At 49.2% G+C, this 21,753-nt stretch overlaps 2 protein-coding genes across 3 annotated transcripts; one reads left to right on the forward strand and one right to left on the reverse strand.

Annotated features, from left to right (window-relative positions):
* The first annotated feature begins 354 nt into the window (after positions 1–354).
* On the forward strand, positions 355–16,302 carry LOC142557489 (serine/threonine-protein kinase haspin-like). Of its 2 annotated transcripts, XM_075669379.1 has the most exons (9): positions 355–610; positions 2,439–2,605; positions 5,594–5,746; positions 6,502–6,567; positions 7,120–7,226; positions 9,407–9,480; positions 10,890–11,121; positions 14,164–14,263; positions 15,916–16,302. In XM_075669379.1, the coding sequence occupies exons 1-9, from the start codon at positions 467–469 to the stop codon at positions 16,220–16,222; spliced, it is 1,350 nt and encodes a 449-aa protein (XP_075525494.1). In that variant the 5' UTR covers positions 355–466; the 3' UTR covers positions 16,223–16,302. The 2 variants fall into 2 exon arrangements, with proteins under 2 accessions (XP_075525494.1, XP_075525495.1); XM_075669380.1 differs by lacking the exon at positions 5,594–5,746 and having other exon boundaries at positions 356–610.
* A 2,361-nt stretch (positions 16,303–18,663) lies between these two features.
* LOC142557491 (uncharacterized) lies at positions 18,664–21,523 on the reverse strand. The gene is made up of 2 exons (XM_075669384.1): positions 19,366–21,523; positions 18,664–19,073 (listed from the first exon to the last, which is right to left on the reverse strand). Exons 1-2 carry the CDS (start codon positions 21,485–21,487, stop codon positions 18,910–18,912), a joined length of 2,286 nt encoding a protein of 761 aa, XP_075525499.1. The 5' UTR covers positions 21,488–21,523; the 3' UTR covers positions 18,664–18,909.
* Between the last annotated feature and the right edge of the window lie 230 nt (positions 21,524–21,753).

Genomic DNA, 21,753 nt, shown 5'->3' on the forward strand with positions numbered 1-21,753 from the left:
CTCTTTTTTTTTTTGCTAGCTGTTGCTTTCGCGCTTCTAGCTTGATTATATGTTTTCTTGTTTATAGTTTCTTTTGTTATAGCTCCTTGTACAACTGCGTCGGTTGTTGTAGCTTACGTATCGTTTAAACTGCACGTTTTCATTGTTCGCGCGATTGTGAGCTTACATTTAGGTGCGTTTTAAAGAACCCCTGGTGGTTAAAACTAATCCTGGGTCTCACACGTGCCTCACGGTCAGATCGTGGTTTGGGCACATTAAACTACAGAATTTAATTTTTTTTATTATTATTGACTTATATTGACGTCTGCAATGTGCGAAAAATAGAGGGCATTATGAATGAATGAATGAATGAATGAATGAATGAATGAATGAATGAATGAATGAATGAATGAATGATCATTGCACTGTTGCATCGGGAATTGTTTCTAAGGTGCCTTGATTGACCACGACGCTGGTTGTAGGCCCCATGAAAAGCGAACGCGCGTGGAATTCCGGCGAGAGGCGGCCCATGGTTGACGAGACCTTCGGCAGGCCCGTGCAAGGGAACGACGATAGTAGCGACGACAACTTGGACGAAGACGCGCCAAGTGACCAGGAAGGATCTACGCTCGTAAGTCCATTTCGGTTCCGCTAAGCTTTCAGTGATTTCTTATGTGCCATATTCGACTGGTCGGCTTTCGAGTGCTCTCGGGATGCGCTTTGCATCCGGCTATATTCGAAACCAATCGTCCGGAACACTATTCGCCTCGTTCGTTCAGTTCGTTCAAGGCATTGCAGAGCGCGCCGCTCCAGCTGGGAGCTCTCCGAGGCAATCCCATTGTCTCCAACCTGTGAGTGTGTGGGAGCCTACAGAAATGCGACAGAAACTCGATCACGCGGCTTACTCCGATTGCTCTGGGCATTCGGCTGGGGCAGGCGTTCTCTGACTCCGATCTCGAGGGAGCTTCGCATTAGGTCCACATCGCTGCAGACCGAGTATACAGAGCGCGATGGCAACCAGTCGAATGTACCATTAGAGTGTCGTGCGTCTGTGAGTTTGCGATTGTGTACGCTTGCGTGCGCGTATAGTCGGCGTTTGTATTGTTCTGATTTCCTTTGTTTTGTCCGTCTTTCCTGCCCCCACCTGCATTTTGTCCAGTAATAAACCCTTACCGATTCGGTCCTCTTTATGCTGGTGTCGTTCTTGGCCTGCACGCGTGCGCCAATACTTTACAGCGTGGAACGAAAATAACACGTAAAGGGGGCTCCTCCTCATAAAGACTAGTATAAAGGAGAAGACAGAGTTTAAGAAACGCATGCGCGCGCTTTTAAAAGCAATCAGCTTTCTTTGGCTCTTTCGCCCGTTTTCGTGGCGGTCGCCGGTTGTCCGGGTTTTCACCGCCATCAAGAAGGCGCCGACGCAGAGGGCGCATGCGCAACTAATTTGCGAGGCGCGCGCGTCGCCCTGACGCCGACTATAGCTAGGGTGGCGTCGAAAACCGGGCGTCTATGACGTGTTTCCGGCCCCCAAAATCGCTTCCGCCGCATTGAACAAGCGACAGCGTAGCCTTTAAGATCCGCATTTCAAATCCACGGTGCACCTGAAGACAACACACATATGACGAGTCGGCCTATATGTACAGCGACCTATACTACAGGTGTAGTAGAGCAGCAAGTTGGGCTAGTTAGTGGAGTTCATCTTCTGAAAGAGTTGGGCTTGTGGAAAAGAGGCAAGGAAGGTGCGCCTTCCGCTTCTAGAAAAAAAAACTAAAATTTTATACCGTCATAGAGATCGTCGTACACGGGAGCTGTTCGAGGCCTATGTTGTAAAGAAGAAAGCGCATGCGTGTGTCAGCGATCCTTCCATTGTGCTTGTTGATTATGAGGTGCAGTTTCTGGAAGCAAGATTGTGACGGCAGCGATTTTGGATGGCCTATCAGCATAATGACCTCATTTTGATCATGCTATGTATGTATGTATGTATGTATGTATGTGTGTGTGTGTGTGTGTGTGTGTGTGTGTGTGTGTGTGTGTGTGTGTGTGTGTGTGTGTGTGTGTGTGTGTGTGTGTGTGTGTGTGTGTGTGTGTGTGTGTGTGTGTGTGTGTGTTTGTGTGTGTGTGTATGTATGTATGTATGTATGTATGTATGTATGTATGTATGTATGTATGTATGTCATCTTTCACCCAATAAAATTTAGCTGTGAGTCTGCGCGCGTGTTCTCCACTTCTGCTTCAGTTGTCCGTGTGTTTATAGCGCAGCAACGTCCGTATTGCAAGGTGAGCCACAGGTGTGCTGGTTAGCGCCGCTCTTCTCCTTGCGGAAAAAACGCAATGAAGCAACTAACGATACCTAAAATATTCTCACTGCGACAAATCCTGGCTACGGCGACCTTTTCTTTTAAAGCTCTATTCCCCGTTTGCCCCCCCCCCCTCCCCACTCCCTTTTTTTTCGGCCGAAGGATGGCTTATCGAACATCGTGAAGGTCGTGCTGGACGCGTTCGCCGAGAACCTGCAGGCGTCCCACCCGGCTCTGGACACGCGCGACACCTCGCGGCTGTTCGGCGAACTGCTCGGAGCCTGCGGACAGTTGTCGGCAACCACGTTCGCCGACGTCCTAGACCGCACGTGAGTTCGTCGCACGTGGGTCACGAGGGATTAGGTTATTAGCGTTCTCTGCCTCCCGCAGACAAAGGCTGCAGAGCGTGACGTCACGAGGATACATGCGGCGGTGCCTTCGTCACATATTCAGTGAAAAGACAAAAAAAGACGAAAGCTTCGACAAGCTTTATACTGGACTGCATTTTCTCTCTGAGGGCAACATAAGCGCACGCTGTTCCATCTATACAAATTCAACTGTTATTGAGCAAATATTGTAGTTCAGCTGTGCAGCGAACACAACGTGATTACGGTCCTGGAGCAGAGGTTGTTGTTCAATGTGGCGAACATCACGTGAGAGCGATTCCGCAGCTCGGTAGCTCTGGTGTCTGCTAGAGAACACAGAGAATGATACAGTTGGCTGGCCTTAAGCGTAAGAGAGGCTTGAGCAGAGGACTCTGGATTAAGTTCGACCACTACGGTTTTCCTGCAAAAGGTATCTAAACCTAACCACGCGCATCTTTGAATCAAATTAAACGATGGAGTTTTACTTCACAAAGCCGCTATCTATGAGAGTCACCTTGAAGTGGGGCTCCGAACTACGTTTGGCAGTCATGCAGTCTTTGTTAGGCACCTGAAATTAAGGCTCGCTTTCGCTTCAACTAAAGAAAAAAAATCCGAAAGTGGCAATCTCATTGAATGTAATCGTCATCGTTTCCATGAAACGCTGCAACTTATCTTACAGAAGCCATTCTAAGTTAGCGCCGTCCCTACAAGCGAAAGAAAAAAGAAATCAGGGGACACTTAAGCACTTCTTATAAGTTGTGAATGCGAAAGCAGTAATGTCCAATTGAACGCCGTCCAGCGGTCCTTCGAGTCTTGCGCTGCGAGTAATGTTCTCGAATTTTGCTGCGGGGTATGTTATCGAATTTTGCGAATAGATTGGTACGGACTCTTTATTTCGTTATCATTTTTTGGTGAAGTTTCTATGTTAGCATGTTTGAACGATATTGCTGAGAAATCAAAGACGCCGCGTGCCACCGACGTCCTACGCGACGAGACCGAGGAAGCAGCAGCGGCCACCAGCGGGGCATGCGACGCGTCGCCGTGTATGCGCCGTCGAGGCGCGCTGGTGACGTGGCGTCGCGGCGATGCTACGTCACCAGCGCGCCTCGACGCCACGTCACCAGTGCCCCTCGACGGAGCATATACGGCGACGCGTGCCCTCTGCCGTCACGCAGCACCTGGCGCGCTAGCGGGGCAGCAGGCGTTCCGCTTCGCCCGCTCTGCTCCCGTGAGGCCCCAGCCAGCGTCATGAGCACGAGCGCCCAGTCGCGGCGAATGGGAATTTTGGTGCCGTTTCGCTGCTACAGACGCCGCCGGAGTTTCTCGCTCAATGGGTCGTTTGACGCTTTCGCATCAGAAATGCCATGTGTAACGTTTACGAACATCAACATTCGTGGAGACGACGAGGTCCAAGTAGACCGTGTACAGATTATTGAGGGCTTCCAAGGCAGGACATGGCGTCCGAGGAGGAGTGAAAGAAGACGCGCTGCCTGTGTGGCGACCCCATCGTACCGGAGCTGAACTCGTTGTCTGTCCCCGTGTGCCTCGCATCATGCCCCGAGCTGGTGACAGTGGAGTTACCACGTACATATATAACTCCGCCGCCCAGCTCGGACGCATATATGTAGTAAAACCTGATTGTATATATGAAAAAAAGGCTGAGTGACTATTTGTCGCCGCCCAGATGTTTCGAAGGTGATGTCAATAAAAATAATAGAAATCATCATCATCTAAGGAGCCCTCCCGCACTACTACTTAGTGAATGCGGAGTCATCAAAAGTACAGGTTTATAAAAATAAAGGTGGTAAGTTGGACGCGAAGGTTGGAAAGCAAAAAAGAAAGTACATAGAGTTTTGCAAAGACGCCAACCAACAAATCAGGAAATAAAATGTAAGGTCATTAACACTAATGGCAGTGCCTTGCTTTTTGAGTCCCGAGATGGCTGCTTGAGGAGAGGAACACACAAGAACAAGTATTCGTAACAGGGTGAGCACGTATCTGTTGCAGAAAAAAAAAATTCAGAGATCACGCAGCACATTGTAATGGAATGCAAAAACATATACTCAGCCCGAACCCTACACTGTAAACTAATTTGCACTTTTAAATGTGAAGAAAAAAGGTGCAAATGTGTCTATACAGGTAACTCCTACCATTAGAGTAACCGTTATTTGAACAACACCATAAGGGTGTGAGTTATAGGCACATTTACACGCTGTCTCATTTTAAGAGTGTAAATTATTTTACAGTGTAGGGATCGTGCACCTTCCAAGAAGCGCTGGTATATTCAAAGCGGATGGGAGCATTAGCTGGCCAGTGGTCAAGATAAGCAAGATAAGTTTAGAGTGTTGTTGGAAGAAAGGCAAGGAAGAGATGGTGGTGGTATTGTTAGAGGCATAGGTATAACTTCACAAGATAAATGTAGAGGTAGTAAAAAAAAATCTTAGGCTGAAATAGATATAGTAAAACCTTATTAGCTCAGGCGGGCTAAGTGGCTACTTGTAGTCACGATGTTTCAAAGGGGGTTTGACTAGAAATATCGTCGTAGGAGCACAGCGTAGAGAACGTGCGCATACCAGAAGCGCTGGGCTTAGAAGGTGATGACGGCGTTAACTGGTCGACGGTGGATGTCAGCAAGGTACGATTAGAGTGAAAAAAAGAAAACGCAGGGTAGAGATGGGGATCTTCACAGGCCTGTGTATAGCATTACGAGGGAAGGGAGAGATAAGTAAAATACTACATTACGACAGGGTGACGCGTAAGTGACTCACACAAGCTATGTGACTGTCGCCACCGCGATGAAAAGGGCATGCCATTAGCGAATATCATCATGATCATCATCACGATTCTCATTATGATAATCATCATCGGTGTCGTGGTGGAGTCGAGATAGAAGTTGAATTGAGGCTCGCTCGTGAACGCTTGGCTAAGGCTATACCACTGCGGCCTCCGCAGGGGTGCGCGCAGCGTCGTCAAAATGAGCGAGGGAAAACACTCGGACGTGTTTCGGGTCAGAACGCCGGGCGGAATCGCAGTGCTCAAGGTCCTGCACGTCGAGTACATTGACCGTTACGCGAAGCAGCTCTGCAACCACTTGCTCGTCGCCAGGTGAGCACGCAGTAACTCACGCGCCCTCTGTGTGGCAAAAAAAAAGAAAGCAAACCACATGTGCGCGTTCAGGCTTTGGTCATTGTATAATATACAATGTAGCTCAACTTTACCGTTAAAATAAAGCTCGCGGTTTTTCCCGAAAGGCGAAGCATCCAGTGCGATAGCAGATTAGTGGACAGCTATACGATGTATGGATAGTTGTCATCGTATAAAATTGTAAACATAGGCATACTAACTAAATTAACCAGCATGGCGTCACGCGCGCACCAGCAAGCATGAGCACATCTCACTCGATGACCGCAGAAACTCTCTGTCCAAACGCTGGAGCGAGTAAGCGCGGCAGCAGCAGCGAGCGAATTTACCTTCGTGCTGCCGATCAAGGCGAAATAAGCCGCGGAAACACATTGGACGTTAACGCGAAGCAGCTCTGCAACGACTTGCTGGTTGCCAGGTGAGCACGCGAAAAATCGCACGCTCTGGGTGATCTCTGTTTAATTTGTCGGTGTATTGCTCGTTCGCTAGATAAATCAATTCGTTGTTCCGGCCTTTAATGAAACGACCTCGATCGACTTGCTTGAAAACCCCTCTCTCCCCTCTTACCTTCCCCCAAACCTGCTGATCCGGCTTCCTTCTCCGTCGTCACTGACATTCTGTAAATTGTGCGCAAACATCACTCGCCTGACAATTCTTGACATAATGACGAATGTCATAAATTTTTTTTTACATAACGAAACCACTTTCATTTTTTTCAGGGCTCTCGAACGACTAACCGATGACGGAGGACAAAATTTCACCACGGGATTCGTTCTTTTCACGAGGTAAGTACGTGGCATCTGCTGTTGAATCTGAAGAAAGACTGCGCACGTTCCATCTTCACCGACAATTAGAATCGTTATCGCCAGATTAAACACTTACTTCGTAAGAAAGACACCACGTCGAACTTTGAACGTTAGCACAAAGCCGCGATGGGTAGACGGAGGTACAGGCATCACAGGAGATAGAATGGAATGCACTGTAAGATGTTGGGTGGTGGTGTGAGATGGAAGGATGGATGAGGGCAAATACACGCCAATCTCACGGCAGCTTTGGTGGGTGCTCCGCATCAAATCGTACGTGTGACCGCAACACTGTCGCAGAGGGCTCGTCGTATCAAAGCCTTCGAGAATCGTCTGCTGCTTAAAAAAATACTTGTCATTTGATTGCAACGTAATAATTCCGTCGTCTCAAGGAATTACGTCGCTGCACATGTTTGAACGAACTTCGCACGAAACCTTTTCATATGCATAAAGAATAAGAACGTACTCGTGGACATCGTGTAACGCTCGCGCGATGGATGCTCATTTCCAACTCCCCGTTTTCTGGACAAATAGGGCTCTATGCGTGTGGGATGGCTACCCGCGGGAATTGAGCGATGCCTGCCACAAGTTCGCCGCAGTCCGCCACGACGCCAGACCGAGGAGCGTCGACCACATAATCGGTGAGGGAATGAATTAACTGAGTATTAGGGATGAAAATGATCCCTGCCTCCGAGAGTCCACTTCCTGCGATCCCTTCGCTCCCGTCACTCCATCCCCATGCACTTCCGGTCCCTTCCCATTTTTCGTTCTTTCTTCCGTTATCATTTCTACCCCCAAATTCTTCCCTCCATTCGCTCTGTTAAGCCGCTCATCTCAAACGTGCAGAATAGATGGTGTGGCGCACTAAAGTATGCAAGCACTTTCTCGACTCTCTCTTTCTCTCTCTCTCTCTGCACTGTAATTGACTGTGCGTGAAACGCTGGAATGCAGGGCTAATTACCAAGTGATCCGTACCATGAATGTGGGAGCAATGACACCGTCACCAAAGGTTGGGGGTGGGGGGTGGGGGTGATGACTTCTCGCGCCATTTTGTGAGGTCTAAATGCCTATATGGCAAAGGACCCACAATGGCAGGCACCTTCCGCGCGTTCTCTGACTTGCGCGGAGACGGTTCCAAGGATTCCCTAAAGGAAGAACAGCCCAGTCGTCGAAAGAATTCGACAAAACATGCTCCTCTGACGGAGCGCTTGTAAATTGCCGGTGTGGTACCACTTCTGGTATCCTATGAGAGCGGGCCTGCGGGCAAAATCCCGCGGGTACGTGACGACCGAAATTAGAGGCACCCAGGCAGCGAAGAATCGCTAAGAGCGTGGGAATAGAAGAGAGAGAGCGAGAGCCATGCTGGGAAAGAGTGCCGAATGCTTGCTTAAAGTCTAACAACTCTGCCAACCAGATTAGACACAACCCAGTAGGTGGTGGCTTAAATTCAGTTGTAACCTGATTGACTTGGGGAATGTCGAGGCAGGCCAGCGCTTGCCACATCCTCTTTTAATTGTTTTACTGAAATGTATTTAAAGGCTGTATGGAACCCATTCTTTTCAGTCTAGGCAGTAGTCGCTAAACTGATAGATCAGTAAGACTCCGTACGATGCAATGCTAGTCTGGGCTGTAATCACTTGGTGTTCGAACAGTGAGACTCGGTTGGTCGTGTGTAGGGACAGTTGTCCTATGCTCTAACTTAGGAAAGGCAGAAGAGTAAGACGCTGTTCACTTCTGTGTTTATCGTCAGCGTTCATCTGCAAACTCTGTATTTGACTGTGTAAATATTTTCGCTGCCATATATCTCCAAGTTTGTTACCTCCAACCTGCCTCCGGCTTCATCAACGCCGATTAGCACCTTGAAGAGACTTGCTCAACTTCAAGGAGAAAGAACAAACTTTACTCTCTTTCTCTCATCTTCGCTTCCCTATTTTATCTTTCCATTATCATTTCTATCGATAATTTCATACGTACATTCGCTCGCATTTGCTCTTCGATAGTTCTTCTCTTCCATCCCTAAATGCATTGATTCCCACAGTGCGTAGGATCTGCATACTTCTGCAAGAGTTCCACCGCCTGGGGCTCCCATGTTCACGACAGGAAGATATCCTCTTCCCCTGTCGTAATCAGCTACCAGCCTTCCTAAGTGTCGTCGAGTACCTCGACTCGTCGGGGCTCTCAGCGAGACTATAGGACATTTTTACAAAGACGGATGGCCGAACGGCCATCCCACCACCTCGGGCTTCCTGATCGGCCACTACTTCGCTTCCATCTCTACGACCCTCTACCTTTCTCCCTCCTACCCTCTCTCTCTTTTAACCCCGTCCCGTCCACCCTGCTGGCGCTGAGCCGTGCTCCCGCGTGGGTTGCAGAAAATAGCGCTAGCCTTTTCTCCTTCCCCACAAGAACCACTTCTCTATATATCATTTTATTGCCTTTCTTATTGTTTCCTGCGACCTCCTTTCCCTGACTCTCTCCTCCTGTCTTGCTTTCTCTCCCTTGCGTCCTTCTTCACTCTCGTGTAAAAGAGGGTACGTTCAAATGTCAAAGAAAGGCGAAAGATGGGATGTTCACTTACGTCATCTCCGACGCAATTTCCGAATGATAATTTTTATTGGGAAGAAGGAGTTGGATTGTCACGTACCATTTTTTCTCAGCTAATAATCATTTTCTGATTTTACTTAAAGCAAACGTCAAGATGGTTCCAAAAAGGCTAACATAGCATTCCAGCCTCGTTTTTGTAACGTTTGCCTTATCATGCACATTGGTTTGGCCGCTTTAATAATGTATTCAATTGCTGTATACCTACATCTCCTTTCAGACTATCGTCAAGTGCCTCAGCCTTACCTAGTGCTGCAGATGGACTACGCCGGAATTCCACTATCGTCAATGCAGGTACATCGCGCTGACCGTAAGACGCTCTCGCCACGTGACCCTGTCTGTTTAGCCGATAGGTCATGACAGTTGCTGACAAGGAACAGTACGTTCCTTAGCTGAAACGGGCAAAGAAACAAATTTCTTATTGAAACAGCAAATAAATAGCAAACCTTCCTTACAGTCAGGTCACGACTACAGCTAACGGCGCTCATTATACGTCGTATATCGAAAATTTAGTAGCTCGAAGGGCAGATTGTTAAGGCCAAAAATTATAATAATGCCTCCAAAGATAGCGAAAAAAATATTAATGACAGGCATTAACATAAATGGATGTACTATCACGTGCAATATCAGCTGGAACTAGGCGCACGTGTTCGAAAGGACCCCAAGACTTCACAGCGACGCCGGCATACGAAAAATTGGTATAAATACCGGTAATTGTAAAGCATGGCTTCCGAGACAGCGTGCTTGCAAATCTCGGAGTCCATGTGTTAAGGTGTTTAGTTCTTCGATTATTCGTATGTCGGCACCGCCGTGCGGTATTGTTACAGTGAACTTGGGGCCCTCTTAATCACGTACACCGTGCTGCATCTCACATTGCACGCCACTGTTCACTGGCGGGCAACATGGCTTTTCTGCATATACTGTAGTGTACGTTTCAATTGTATAACAACATTAAAAAAAAGATCACGGTTTTTTTTCGTACAAGGCCGCTCGTGTCTCTGTAAAAGATCTTTTAAACTTACTGATTGTTCAGGCTTTGGTCGTTGTATAATATACAATATAGTCCAGCTTTACCGTTAAAATAAACGTCGTGGTTTCGGCCGAAAGGCGAAGCCCCCATTGCGATAGCAAATTAATGGACAGCTATACGAAATAGCAATAATAGTTTCCGTATAAGCTTGTAAACAAACGCATACTAACTAAACAAGCACGGCGTCACGCGCACACAAGCAAACATAAACACGCCTCGCTCGATGACCACGGAAACTCGCTGTCGAAATGCTGGAGCGAGGAAGCGCGGCAGCAGCAGCGAGCAAATTGACCTTCGTGCTGCGCATCAAGGCGAACTAAGTCGCGGTAACACAGCGCGTGGCGGACGGTGTCCCCGTCGAGCATAGTTACCGAGATACAGTGGCCTAGGCGGGCGCGCGCGGCCGCTTGGCCGCTTTCTCTATCTATCTATCTATCTATCTATCTATCTATCTATCTATCTATCTATCTATCTATCTATCTATCTATCTATCTATCTATCTATCTATCTATCTATCTATCTATCTATCTATCCGTCTGTCTGTCTGTCTGTCTGTCTGTCTGTCTGTCTGTCTGTCTGTCTGTCTGTCTGTCTGTCTGTCTGTCTGTCTGTCTGTCTGTCTGTCTGTCTGTCTGTCTGTCTGTCTGTCTATCTATCTATCTGCCGGGCGCAGGTGTTGAGCACTGGGCAGGCGGTCAGCATCTTCCGGCAGGTCATACTCACTCTGGCGGCGGCCGAAGCCGGACTCAACTTCGAGCACCGACACCTCAGCCTCGACAGCGTTTACGTCGCGACTACGCAGAGGGAATTCGTACAGTGGAAGGTAGACGGGAAGCGGTTCGACGTCCCGACCCGAGGAGTCGTGGCGTACGTCGCCGATTTCAGCGCCGCCCGCGTGGATATAGGTGAATTTTTCTTCTCTTTAGAATAGCCTCCGAGATCGAGCAATGCGCGATTGGGTGTGTCACCCGGTTTCGGAGGTCACGCTGTCAATCGGTTTCAGCTTTCTTCTTGAGGAGTTTCTTCTGCTCGAGTGGGAAGCGCAAAACATGTACGCGCGCGTAAAAATACAAAACAAACAGAAGAAGAATAAAAAAAAAACCACTCCGACCCATCGCATGACAAAAATACCGACATCCAACATGTTTTCCGACATACTGTTCCAACGTACATGTTTTCCGACATACATACCGACATGTTTTCAACAAGCTCCAGCAGTCGGAGCAGCCTTCTTGCCACGTCGCCCGACTGGTCCGATGACGATTATGATTGATACGTTTACCATTGTGAACACATTCGCGCATGCGGCTTTTACGTAAATGTGCTTACGGTGGGAAACACATGTGGTCTCTTTGTTTACCGCTGTTAACACATTGCGATCGCACGCTGAGATCGGACACGTGAGATCGCAGAAGCAGAAGCCGTAATAAAATTTGGAGAGATATGCGTGAGTTCTCACCGTCTGTGTCTTTGTCGTGCGTGGAATATGCGAATTTCTTCATCTTCTGTAGGCACGTGTCGAATGAGCTGCATTTTTTGGCGTTCTGTTCGCTGAAGTATAAAAGCAATTCACAGGTGTCACGTCAGGTAGAATTAAGCGCTGCCGGTCTCCTAACTGTTTCTTCTTTCTTTATATTTTTTAGTATTTTTCCTTCACCTATTCCGAGTGGCACTACTGTCAAGAAAACGTCATGGAATATCATATCGCCCCAATCGCCGTCATTTTGGACTGTGTGAATTGGACCCTTGCTGGACTGCAAGATTTGGTTGAATTATCCGAAAGGTCGAATCAACAAACGGCGGCAAATTGAACGAATTCATGTCTATTAGGATAAAAAAAGGGATCCTGAAGAATTTAGTTCTTGACCTCTATGGGGGGGGGGGGGGGCAGCGCTGTGCGATTGACACGCTACACCATGCTGAGCAGACAGAGCAGTCTGCTGAATATGGGGTCGCGACGCGACATTACAGGGACATTAAAGGGAGAAAAATTATTTCTTCTGCATCATTAGATTACCCTTCTACAACACCAAAAACACCAGTCTTACCACGATAAGAGGCTTAGTAAGCAAGAAAAAGCGCAAAAGCGAAATATAGGTGGCGACACCTCCATGAAGTTCCTGCACCAGGTCGCTGTGACATCATGGTTTTTGTAACATCTTCTAGGGCCTACTTATTTATTTAGCAGTACATATTGACTGCGTTGTGTTCTAAAGGAACCAAATATTAAAGATGGCAAGTTTGGCGAACCTTTACTTAGCCAACGCGACCCAAATACGAAAACATACCTTGGAATCCCTGACGTCACACTGACGTACCGACGTCGGGGTTTCGGCGCGAAATTCAAATACTGATACTTTGACCTTCATTTTATCACCTAATATTCTAACTATTATTTTGAAATGTCCGCTTGCAGAGTTCTCAAACAATGCTTTATCAGTCTAAACTGTTTTAGTGTTTTGATTTAGTGTCCCTTTAAGCAAGCAGCAACGGATGGCTTCACAGTCTGAAGGAGCGCCACCTTCACGCCCAGGGAAACAACGCTAGAGAAGGAGTAGCGCGGTCTGCTGAATTTTTTGGGTTTTTCAAGCTTTCAGCAATCACTGCTCGCCTGAGGGCGGGGGTCGAATTAACCGAAACGGCATGCTTTCGCGTTCGAAATAGACGAGTTTTTCTTCAGTAGCAATGCACAGTGTCTCGCTAGGACTTTCCACTGCGTTCGAATTAACCGAGGTCGTATTAACCGGAGTCGGCTGTAACACTTGTTTTGCTTTTAAAAACCAGTTTCGGTTTCGGTGTCGAGGAGATGGATGCGTTATGGCGCCACTATACAGTGACTTGCTCCGGCTGTCACACACGAGCAAAGCTAAAAGAAGCGCGAGCAGCACCCTTGCTATTTTGTTTTTTAATGAGCAACGGCATAAATAGCTAGTCTTATTGCTACACGACGTCAGCAAGTTTTTCTTTGTGCCATGAAGTCACGGTAATGTGGACGACGTAAGGTGTGACATTTCGAGACCAACCTTATAGTACCTAATTAAAATATCTTATAACTGTTTCCGAGCCTTCAAACTTGGTAAGTATCTTCCTTTCGCGTGTGAGAAGCGTTTGTTAGAGCGTCTACAACTTTAATATATGTGTCAGACCTCCTTAAGAGGAAGCTTTAGCTCGGGCTCAACTCCGACGCGGCCTATGCAAATACATGTAAAACGCAGAAACGCTTTTCTGAGATAGCCCTTGGACCTATTTTAATTAAGTTTGTTGCATTTGAGAGAGAAAGTTAAATTCTGGTGACGGTTGGAAGCGTAATTTCGATTTCGAGCCTGAATTTTGTTAAAACGATTTTCAAAAATTCAAGAAAAAATAGAAGCACGAAGTTTTCACATTAATAGCTCTGCATGAAGAAAAGGTATCGCGGTTCTGTAAACGGCGTCTATTAGATCATTCAAAGTGGACAAATTCTATATGTCCATTTATATGTTACGTGAATTTGTTACGTCGTGTACTAGGGTTCTGCAAAATCTGTATTTCTGTATTAGTAAATTTTTCTAGATTCATGTGAAACATATAAATTTTGTCCGCTTTAGATGTACTTTTAGATGCAATTCACAGAATTGTGACATCACCTTTCATTGCCGAGTTGAAGAGTTGTAAACTTGATAGTTTAGTTTTCTGAAAGTTTGCGATTTTCGCCAATTTTTAATAAAAAAACTGACGACCTGAATCGAAAATTTGAAGCCAACAGTCACTAGATTTTAAGTTTTTCTTTCAAATGCAAGAACCCTCATCAAATTTGGTGCAGTGGCGGCCGAGAAAAACGAATTATATCCTTTTGCATGTATTTAGATAGGAGCACCCGAGCTAAAGCTTACTCTTAAACGTTCGAAAGGAGAGCGGAATGAGTATACCGTTTGTCTCTTCGTGTAACGGGCGCCCTCTTTCCACAGACGGAGAAACCGAGTTTACTGATCCGCAGCCGCTTTGGCAAGACTGCGACAAGGACGGCGCGCTGAAGGACATTCACAGGATGATCGGGGAAGATATGAGGTAGGGCAGTGTCCTGAACGTCGCCGTTGCATTTGCTGATGCGTTTGCATCTCCAAGCAGCGCATTCCGCTTCCAAATAAAGAGTAATAATAATATTTGGGGTTTTACGTGCCAAAACCACTTTCTGATTATGAGGCACGCATTGTGGAGGACTCCGGAAATTTTGACCACCTGGGGTTCTTTAACGTGCACCTAAATCTAAGCACACGGGTGTTTTCGCATTTCGCCCCCATCGAAATGCGGCCGCCGTGGCCGGGATTCGATCCCGCGACCTCGTGCTCAGCAGCCCAACACCATAGCCACTGAGCAACCACGGCGGGTTCCAAATAAAGAGTTGGTAACATTTAGATCCTTCTATCCTGTCGTCGCGATTTCGTGACATAACGAGTGTGAGCTCCTATAAATATGAACGCGACGATGCTTGTATGCGGCTGTGAAGGCATTACCCGATTCAGTTTTTCATAACGAGCCCGAAGAGGTCACTCTGGGCTTGGCGTTACAGTGATTTCTGACTTTCTAACTTCACTAAAATTATTTCTAAGCGCAAATGAGATGTTTTTCTTCAGCCGCCTATGAATCCAGGCTACGAGAGTTTTAAATGACAATAAATTATTGATGTTTAGTCCCCTTACGGCGGTGGACCGAACTTCTTCAAGGGATGCAGTGGATTCTCACGACAGAATCAACAGAATCTTTATATCATTTAGGTAGAGAAAGAAAAACACGCAAGCAGAACGAAAAGACAGAAAAAAAGAAAGGAAAAAGAAAAAACAAGGGACAAGACAGGGCAAAAAAAAAGAAAACTGACCTGTCTTTCTTGTTTTCTTTTTTCCTCTTCTTTTTTTCTGTCGTTTCGTTCTTTCTTGCGTGTTTCCTGGCTTCAATTTTGTTGCGCAATGCTCCGCCCTAGTTCTTTCCTTTCTTCTTGCTTCGTAAATAATAAATGATGGTTGCCGCGACGAGCATGTGATGCCCCCTCGACATGATCTTCGTTGGCCCGCCAGGCTCGGTGGGCCAACGAAGATTACGCCGAGGGGGCGCCACGTGCTCGTCACAATGGTGACGGTGCGTGTTGACAGCCAGGGCATTACCAGAGTGCAAAGGTTGAAGAGCGGGCGATTTGTTTAAGGTTGCATCTAGAATACGTTACCAGCACACACATACCTATATAGGAAAACGGACAAGAATAGTGAAAGGGCGCTCGCGGCCTGTCTCTTTTCCTACGTGCAGTCACGCGCAAAAGTTTACGAGACGCGGCATTTGCGAAAGGGCCAGATTTTCCGCGAAGCCTGTGCACGTGGCCTCTTAAATTAAAAAAATTTATCCGTAGCAGTTCTTGCGAACTACGATGCGATCCATTAAATTAGAAGCGCTACGCCTTAACAGATAGGAAATCCGCATTTATTTGTCGTGAAACCCGTGCCCCGTAAACTTTTGCCGGTGACTGTACTGCATGCGTGCTATGTACATATTCAAGATGCAATCCCGGAGTGTGTTGGGTCGTTGCCCCGGACATACACATACAGACATCATGCGGGGTGCGAACTGACGTCATGCCCCAGACACACATACACCCCATACAGCATGGGGGTGGGGGGGGGGGGGTGCGAACTGACATTACGCGCACTCACCGCTTGCTGCGGCCCTCGCAGCGACGGCTGGGGCTCCCACTGTCCGAGGACGAACGTGCTGTTCGCCTACCACGTGACCCGCGAGCTGGCCGAGCGCGTCGCGGTGGACCGCCACCACAGCGGCGACGACGAGGAGGAGGCGGAGTGGAACGCGTTCCAGGAGTGGAAGTTCCAGCTCCCGTGGTTCCCCAGCGTCGCCCTCTTTGCGCGCAGCGCGTTCGCAAGCCGGGACGACGCGTCGCGAACGCGGTTTTCTTCGACAGTCGTCGCGAAGTTGGGAAGCTTCGTGACGAGATCGTTGTCGTCTCTCGTGCGCGAGGACAGATAGATAGACGCACGAGCCTGACCTTGCTGAATGTGTATGCTTAAAAGTGTCCGGCATCACAAAAGCAGATTCGTTTCTCTCTCTCTCTCGCTCTCTCTCGTGCACCCATTTAGAATAAGTGCACGTGATGTCTGCCCCTGTAGCCGCTCACCGGTCGGTACGGCAGGCCGCGGGTTCGACCACGTGACCGCTGACGACAAAGCTACGACGAGCGAAGAATACTGGCGGCGAGCACGCGATACGAACAGACTGACCGTTGTTGTGGTCGTTCTGTGGTTTCCTTTTCTTTTTTTCTCTTTTCTTTTTTCGCCGGTTCTAGATCCCCCCCTGTCCTCCCCCCGGGAAAAGATGGCTGCACCATAGAAGGCCTACGATTCTGGTTTTCTGGGGTTTTACGTGCCAAAAGCACGATTTGATTATGAGGCACGCCTTAGTAGGGGGGGGGGGGGGAACTCGGTATAAATTTTGGTCACTAAGAGATCTTCTAACTTGCCCCCACTGGGGCTATTCATGGCTTCCACGTTTAGTTCTGACCGCGGACTATCTAAAGCTTGTTAATGGCGCGCCGAGAAAAGCAAGTCCTCCTTATACTGCAAGCCGGCTCGGCATAGGGCTGGGAGGAATCGATTTAAAATGTTACACTTATTATTAACAGCGGCGTTTCAAGGTATTTTTGCCGAACCAGGCAAAGCCAAATGATAGATTCCCCCTTCCAATTCTACAAGATTTACGTGTATATTATCGAACATTCTTAAACGTCGCTTTGCGAGGCGTAATGCAATTGCCAAGGAAAAAAAGAAAAAGCGAACAGGTTTTTCGAGGATCAGTTCATTGTGCCGTGCGTTACTACGGACCGTAAAAGAGGGAGTGAATAAGAATGCCAAATGGAATCCCGTTTGCATTAAACGAAATGTAACGTTCTCTGTGACCTGCTGTTGAACCTGGGTAGCCAAGTATACGCCGAGCCCTTCTCAAGGTGCCGCTCCAGGCGGCAGTCTGCTTTGCATGGAAGAAGAGACAATCGCTCTTTTTATCGGTTGCTATAGGATTTGCGTGCGTGAGCTAAAAGAACTGATTTTTTTTTTTTGTCGGTGCAGGTACTTCGAAGAAAGAAACAAGCGTACTTTTCGTATGAACATCTTCCTTAAAAAAAAAAAAACAGCTTGACTGATAATACCGAGAGTATACATTTTTCCCAGGCGCAATCGTATAAGCCCAGCCGCAGTGACAATAGAGATGGGACGACATCGTAAGCCGCCATGCTGGCGCTCTGGCACGATGATAACCAGGGTCCGTGCACGTATACGTAACGATGAAACTTATAATTATTCGCCTGACCACTTGTCCCACTAGCTTGAAGCGCAGCCCGCATGGACGGCTTGTGTTCAGACTCCCAGGGATGCATAGAAGGTGCCTCGATGCGCTGAGATGTCGCGCGCATCGAGGTGCCCTATTGATGCACCTGCACGATAGTCATTATAATCTGTTGTAACAGACAAGTGCTTAATTACAGCCTATGATGTCCATTCTGTTGAGTTGCTCATTTGTATGAGCATGCGCGAATATTCGAAGCTTCAGAATAAAGAAATTGCCCAATTCGATTGGGCCTTCGAATCGAATAGCCGCCATTCGAAAGTAGGAACGTTTCTTCTTTTTTTTTTTTTTTTTCGAATCGCCTACTAACGCTAAATATCGCCACCTGTGCGGGATCAAACATGAAATAGGAACGAAATTGGCACGAATTTTATCCCGGCGACCGCAGTCGACAGAAAAACGCGATAAGTTACGTAGTGGATCACGCCACCTCGGTCAGAGCCAGAGAGAGAGCGTAAACGTTTATTTTCAAATCAACCAGATTTGAGTCCGGAGTCTTTTCAGTGGGTCTGGGCACTCGCCGCGGACGCGGTTCCGAGACCTTGTCAGAATTTTTTAGCCTAAACCGCTATCATTCGCAATCGCGGCAGTGTCTAGAGTATGCGCACAAGCCGCTTTTTTTTTTTTTTCATAGTGCTACGTTTGTGCTTTTGAAAGCCCTTTATAACGTGCTACGTAACGACAACGTTACGAATGTTGTAGGATGCGAGGATCGGTTTCTATTAATGATGAAATTGGCGTTTGATTATGCGATATTCCATTCGCTTTGGAAGGTTATACTATACTCGTAAGTCCATGCACCTCCGTATAGCAGCTTTATCTTTTGGCTTTGAAATAAAGGATTGTTACAATTGCACTACTACTGGGGCTTGTCTTCTGGCCGCACTGTCTAGGCAACATATGTTGAATGCCCGCAAATCGGTCCGTCTGCAAAGGTTCTTTCATCCGGAACACAAAAGCGATAGCCTTCATGCATGGGTTATGCACAGGCAAGTGTACCGGAATACCTTCGTTCTCGCTTTGTGTCACGCTTCGCTGCGACGAAGATGTATTAACTCAGCAGTACCGCACATTTGCAAATATCGACGCGAAAGAAAAAGCAAGAAGCGAGACAGCGCGGATAAAACATTTTATTTCTTGAAAAAAACGAATAAAACGCCTGCGATAAAGCGTAGGCCCATTTTATATTTAGACGCGTGAAAGTATATTAACAGTCACAATTTTAAGATCAGCGAGTGTATGTAATGAGTGCACGCAAGCTCGCATGCGTGCAGTTGAAGGTGGCACGTGTCAGTCACGTGGTTGACGAACTAGGCCTAATGCTGGGTTCGAACCGGCACACCGTGCACGCAGCGTCGGGAGCAGCCGACCAGGCAGCAGAGGTGGTTGGCGCTCTCGCAGTCGCCGCTGTGGCGGCACTGGTCCACCTCGTGCTTGTAAGGGGGCATGCAGGGGGCGTTGATCCGGGGACAGGTGAGCTCTGCAGGGAGAAAGGATTACGTTTACAAACTTCCGTCCAAGCCGTCGGCAGTGGTTGTCAGAGAGGCTCGGCATAGTGCAGGAGCGCTGCATCGTACATAACAGTATAGCATAGTAATCGGTCACTGTAAGAAAATGGAGGAAGTTAAACTGCCGGTCGGTAACAACCGACTGCAGAACGCGCCACAGGCACAGCTACCGTGGTTAGTAAAAATAAAAAATAAAAGCTCAACTAGCTTGTTAACGTACATACTCGCCATTGATGAACCAGGCTTTCCCGAACGCAGCCTTACCTGGATTCGTCTCTGCCTCGCAGCTGTGATGCACGAAGCACTTCTGCACGCAGTAGTGGAGCCGGCGCTGGCACTTGCCGCACTGGCTCTGACGCAATTCGTCGTGCTCCTCCACGCGGCCGGACTGGTGGCGGGGGTGGTAGAAGTAATCCTCCACGTCCCGGTGGCGCTGAGGCACGAACTCGTGCACGCCGTGTTGAGTGATCGGTCTGACGTAAGCGTCGGCCGTAACCGGGGGCCTCGCGGTCTTCGGAGGACCGACAGGGGGCGGAGGGGGAAGGGTTTGTTTGAACCCCGTGTTCCTCGCTGGCGTTGCTTGTGCCGGCGGAGCTGCGGCTTTAAGTACGGCTGGAAAGCCTCGCGTCGGCTCCGCGGTTGTGGGGCTCGAGGCGGTGGCTTGACGCACGCCAGCGGTCACCGCAGGGAATGTTTGGCGGGACGTCGAAGACTCGACGGGCCGTTGGGATGCAGTGGAAGTCCCATTGCCGTCTTCTACCGGAGCTCGCGTCAAAGGCGCAGTGGTGCCGTTTTGCAATTGCCTGCCGAGGGCAGTGCTGGTGGTGGCAGGCGAAGTGGTCGTCTCGAGGCGGTCAGACAGGAGTCCGGCGATTTCAGAGACTGCAGACGAATTCGTAGTAGCCTGTGTAGTCGTCAAGTGCGAAGATTCGTTTCTGAAGACCACATGTTGAACCGGGCTTAGCGTCTCTCGCGGGGACGTCGCAAGCTTGGGCGGTTCGGTGCTTTCAGGAAGTCTGGAAGGTAAAGTCTGCGACGCGTTGTTCGGAGGCGTGTTCTTGGAGGCAGACGTAGCTGGAATCTCCGTTTCGTTTACGGACGTCTCGGGGTGGGCAGGGCGGCTTGCGGTTGTAGCGTGCGTGAAGGCGCGTCCAGTAGTGGTAGTCTCCACGATTTTGTCAGTACCGCCGCCTGCTTCGGTCGGAGTGGCAAGCTGCGTGATGTCGCCGGCGGGCTTCGAAGACGAAGCAACCGTTTCTACGGCAGCCTGGCGCGGGACGATGTCTTGGGACGCAGGAGCTGGGACAGTCGAAGACGTGGCTTCAGCGCTAGCGCCGGCGGCTGTTGAGGTCACACCTCGAGTAGTGTGGCCAGCTCTGTTTCCGTCGACGGAATTCGAATCAGCATCCGCGAAACCGGGATCTCTGAAAACAGCAGTGGTCCTCGAAACGTCCGGGACGGCTGCTGCACCCCGAGTAGAGCCCGTCCCTCTCGGCAAGTCGGATCGAGTGGGCGGTTCCGAAGAGTCTTTAGCGACGCCCATTGCGGTTGGCGTCGTCCGAGGAAAGGCGTCAGTCTCCCGACGAACGCTGTGGTTCGTTGGTGTCAACTCATTACCGACAGTCGGCGAGCCTGGGTTCGGAGTCTCAGTGCTACCGTCGCCGTGCTGCACCAGAGACGCACTCGGGAGTGGCGGATAGTTTCCGGCCGCCTTAGCGCCCACGTGGTCCCCGTGCGATTCGCGTTGAGCAGACGTCGAAACGGCGTGCGCTTCTTCTCCGGGCGCGGTGCTCGCGTTTCGCGAGCCCTTTTCGACGGAAGAGCCGACAGCTTCGGTCGGGGAAGCAGTGGGCGGAGAGGACTTGGTACCGTCACCGGTGGCCGGCGAATCCGTGAACATACTCCCGAAAAACGAGTGGGTGGGGTCGAACTCTGAGAGGTCGACGGTCTCCCTGCCGGCACCCGTCGAGTGCGCGCCCGCGGGTCTCTTCGTCACCGTCTCCTCGCCGTGCGTCTGCCAGAACGGCGGTGCTGCGTCGACGTCTTGCTCGTGAAAGGAGTGATGCTGGTGCCATTGGGGGTAGTCTCGATCGTGCGGCGCGTAGTCGTACTGGCCGAACGCCCAGCCCGGGTGCGGCTCGGGCTGGAACGCGGCGACAGGATCGCCGCCGCCGCCGTGGTGCGCGTTCGAGGGGGAACCCTCGTCGAACTCGAGGTGCGTCAGGGCCGGAGAACTGTCGAAGTTCGCGAACGTTCTGCCGTGGCTCGAGGAGACTTCCGAAGCGCTGGCGCCCTTCGCGAGACCGCGTTCGGCGCGACGGCCGCAGACGACGGAATCCGAGAGGAGTGTCGCTAAAAGTAGGGATAAAATCTTCGACGCGACCATGTCTTCGACCTCCCCCGGTTACCGGCACCCGCACGTTCCACGTACGATAACAGCGGTGATGGGTACCGCGCGCTGCGGTTATATAAAACGCTTCGCGAGCGGAGAGGAGGAAAGGCGGCAGCTTGACCTTAACTCTGCTAATTTTTTTTTCTCCCCTGTTGTCACGATTGGCGCTAGCGACGAGCCAGTACATGCTGTGTGTCCCGCCAAGTTTGCCGGGCGGACGGGGCGGTGAAGCGGGCAAAATAAAGAAAAACAAAGTGCTG

This window comes from Dermacentor variabilis, chromosome 9 (genome assembly GCF_050947875.1).
Source record: "Dermacentor variabilis isolate Ectoservices chromosome 9, ASM5094787v1, whole genome shotgun sequence".
Lineage (NCBI taxonomy): Eukaryota > Metazoa > Arthropoda > Arachnida > Ixodida > Ixodidae > Dermacentor > Dermacentor variabilis.

Coding starts and splice junctions, on each gene's coding strand:
- LOC142557491 (XM_075669384.1), bottom strand. CDS start 21,487: ATGGTCGCGTCGAAGATTTTATCCCTACTTTTAGCGACACTCCTCTCG. Junction 19,074..19,365: donor CGAGGCAGAGACGAATCCAG/GTAAGGCTGCGT, acceptor TTCTCCCTGCAG/AGCTCACCTGTCCCCGGATC.
- LOC142557489 (XM_075669379.1), top strand. CDS start 467: ATGAAAAGCGAACGCGCGTGGAATTCCGGCGAGAGGCGGCCCATGGTT. Junction 2,606..5,593: donor GCCGACGTCCTAGACCGCAC/GTGAGTTCGTCG, acceptor CGGCCTCCGCAG/GGGTGCGCGCAGCGTCGTCA. Junction 6,568..7,119: donor GGATTCGTTCTTTTCACGAG/GTAAGTACGTGG, acceptor CTGGACAAATAG/GGCTCTATGCGTGTGGGATG.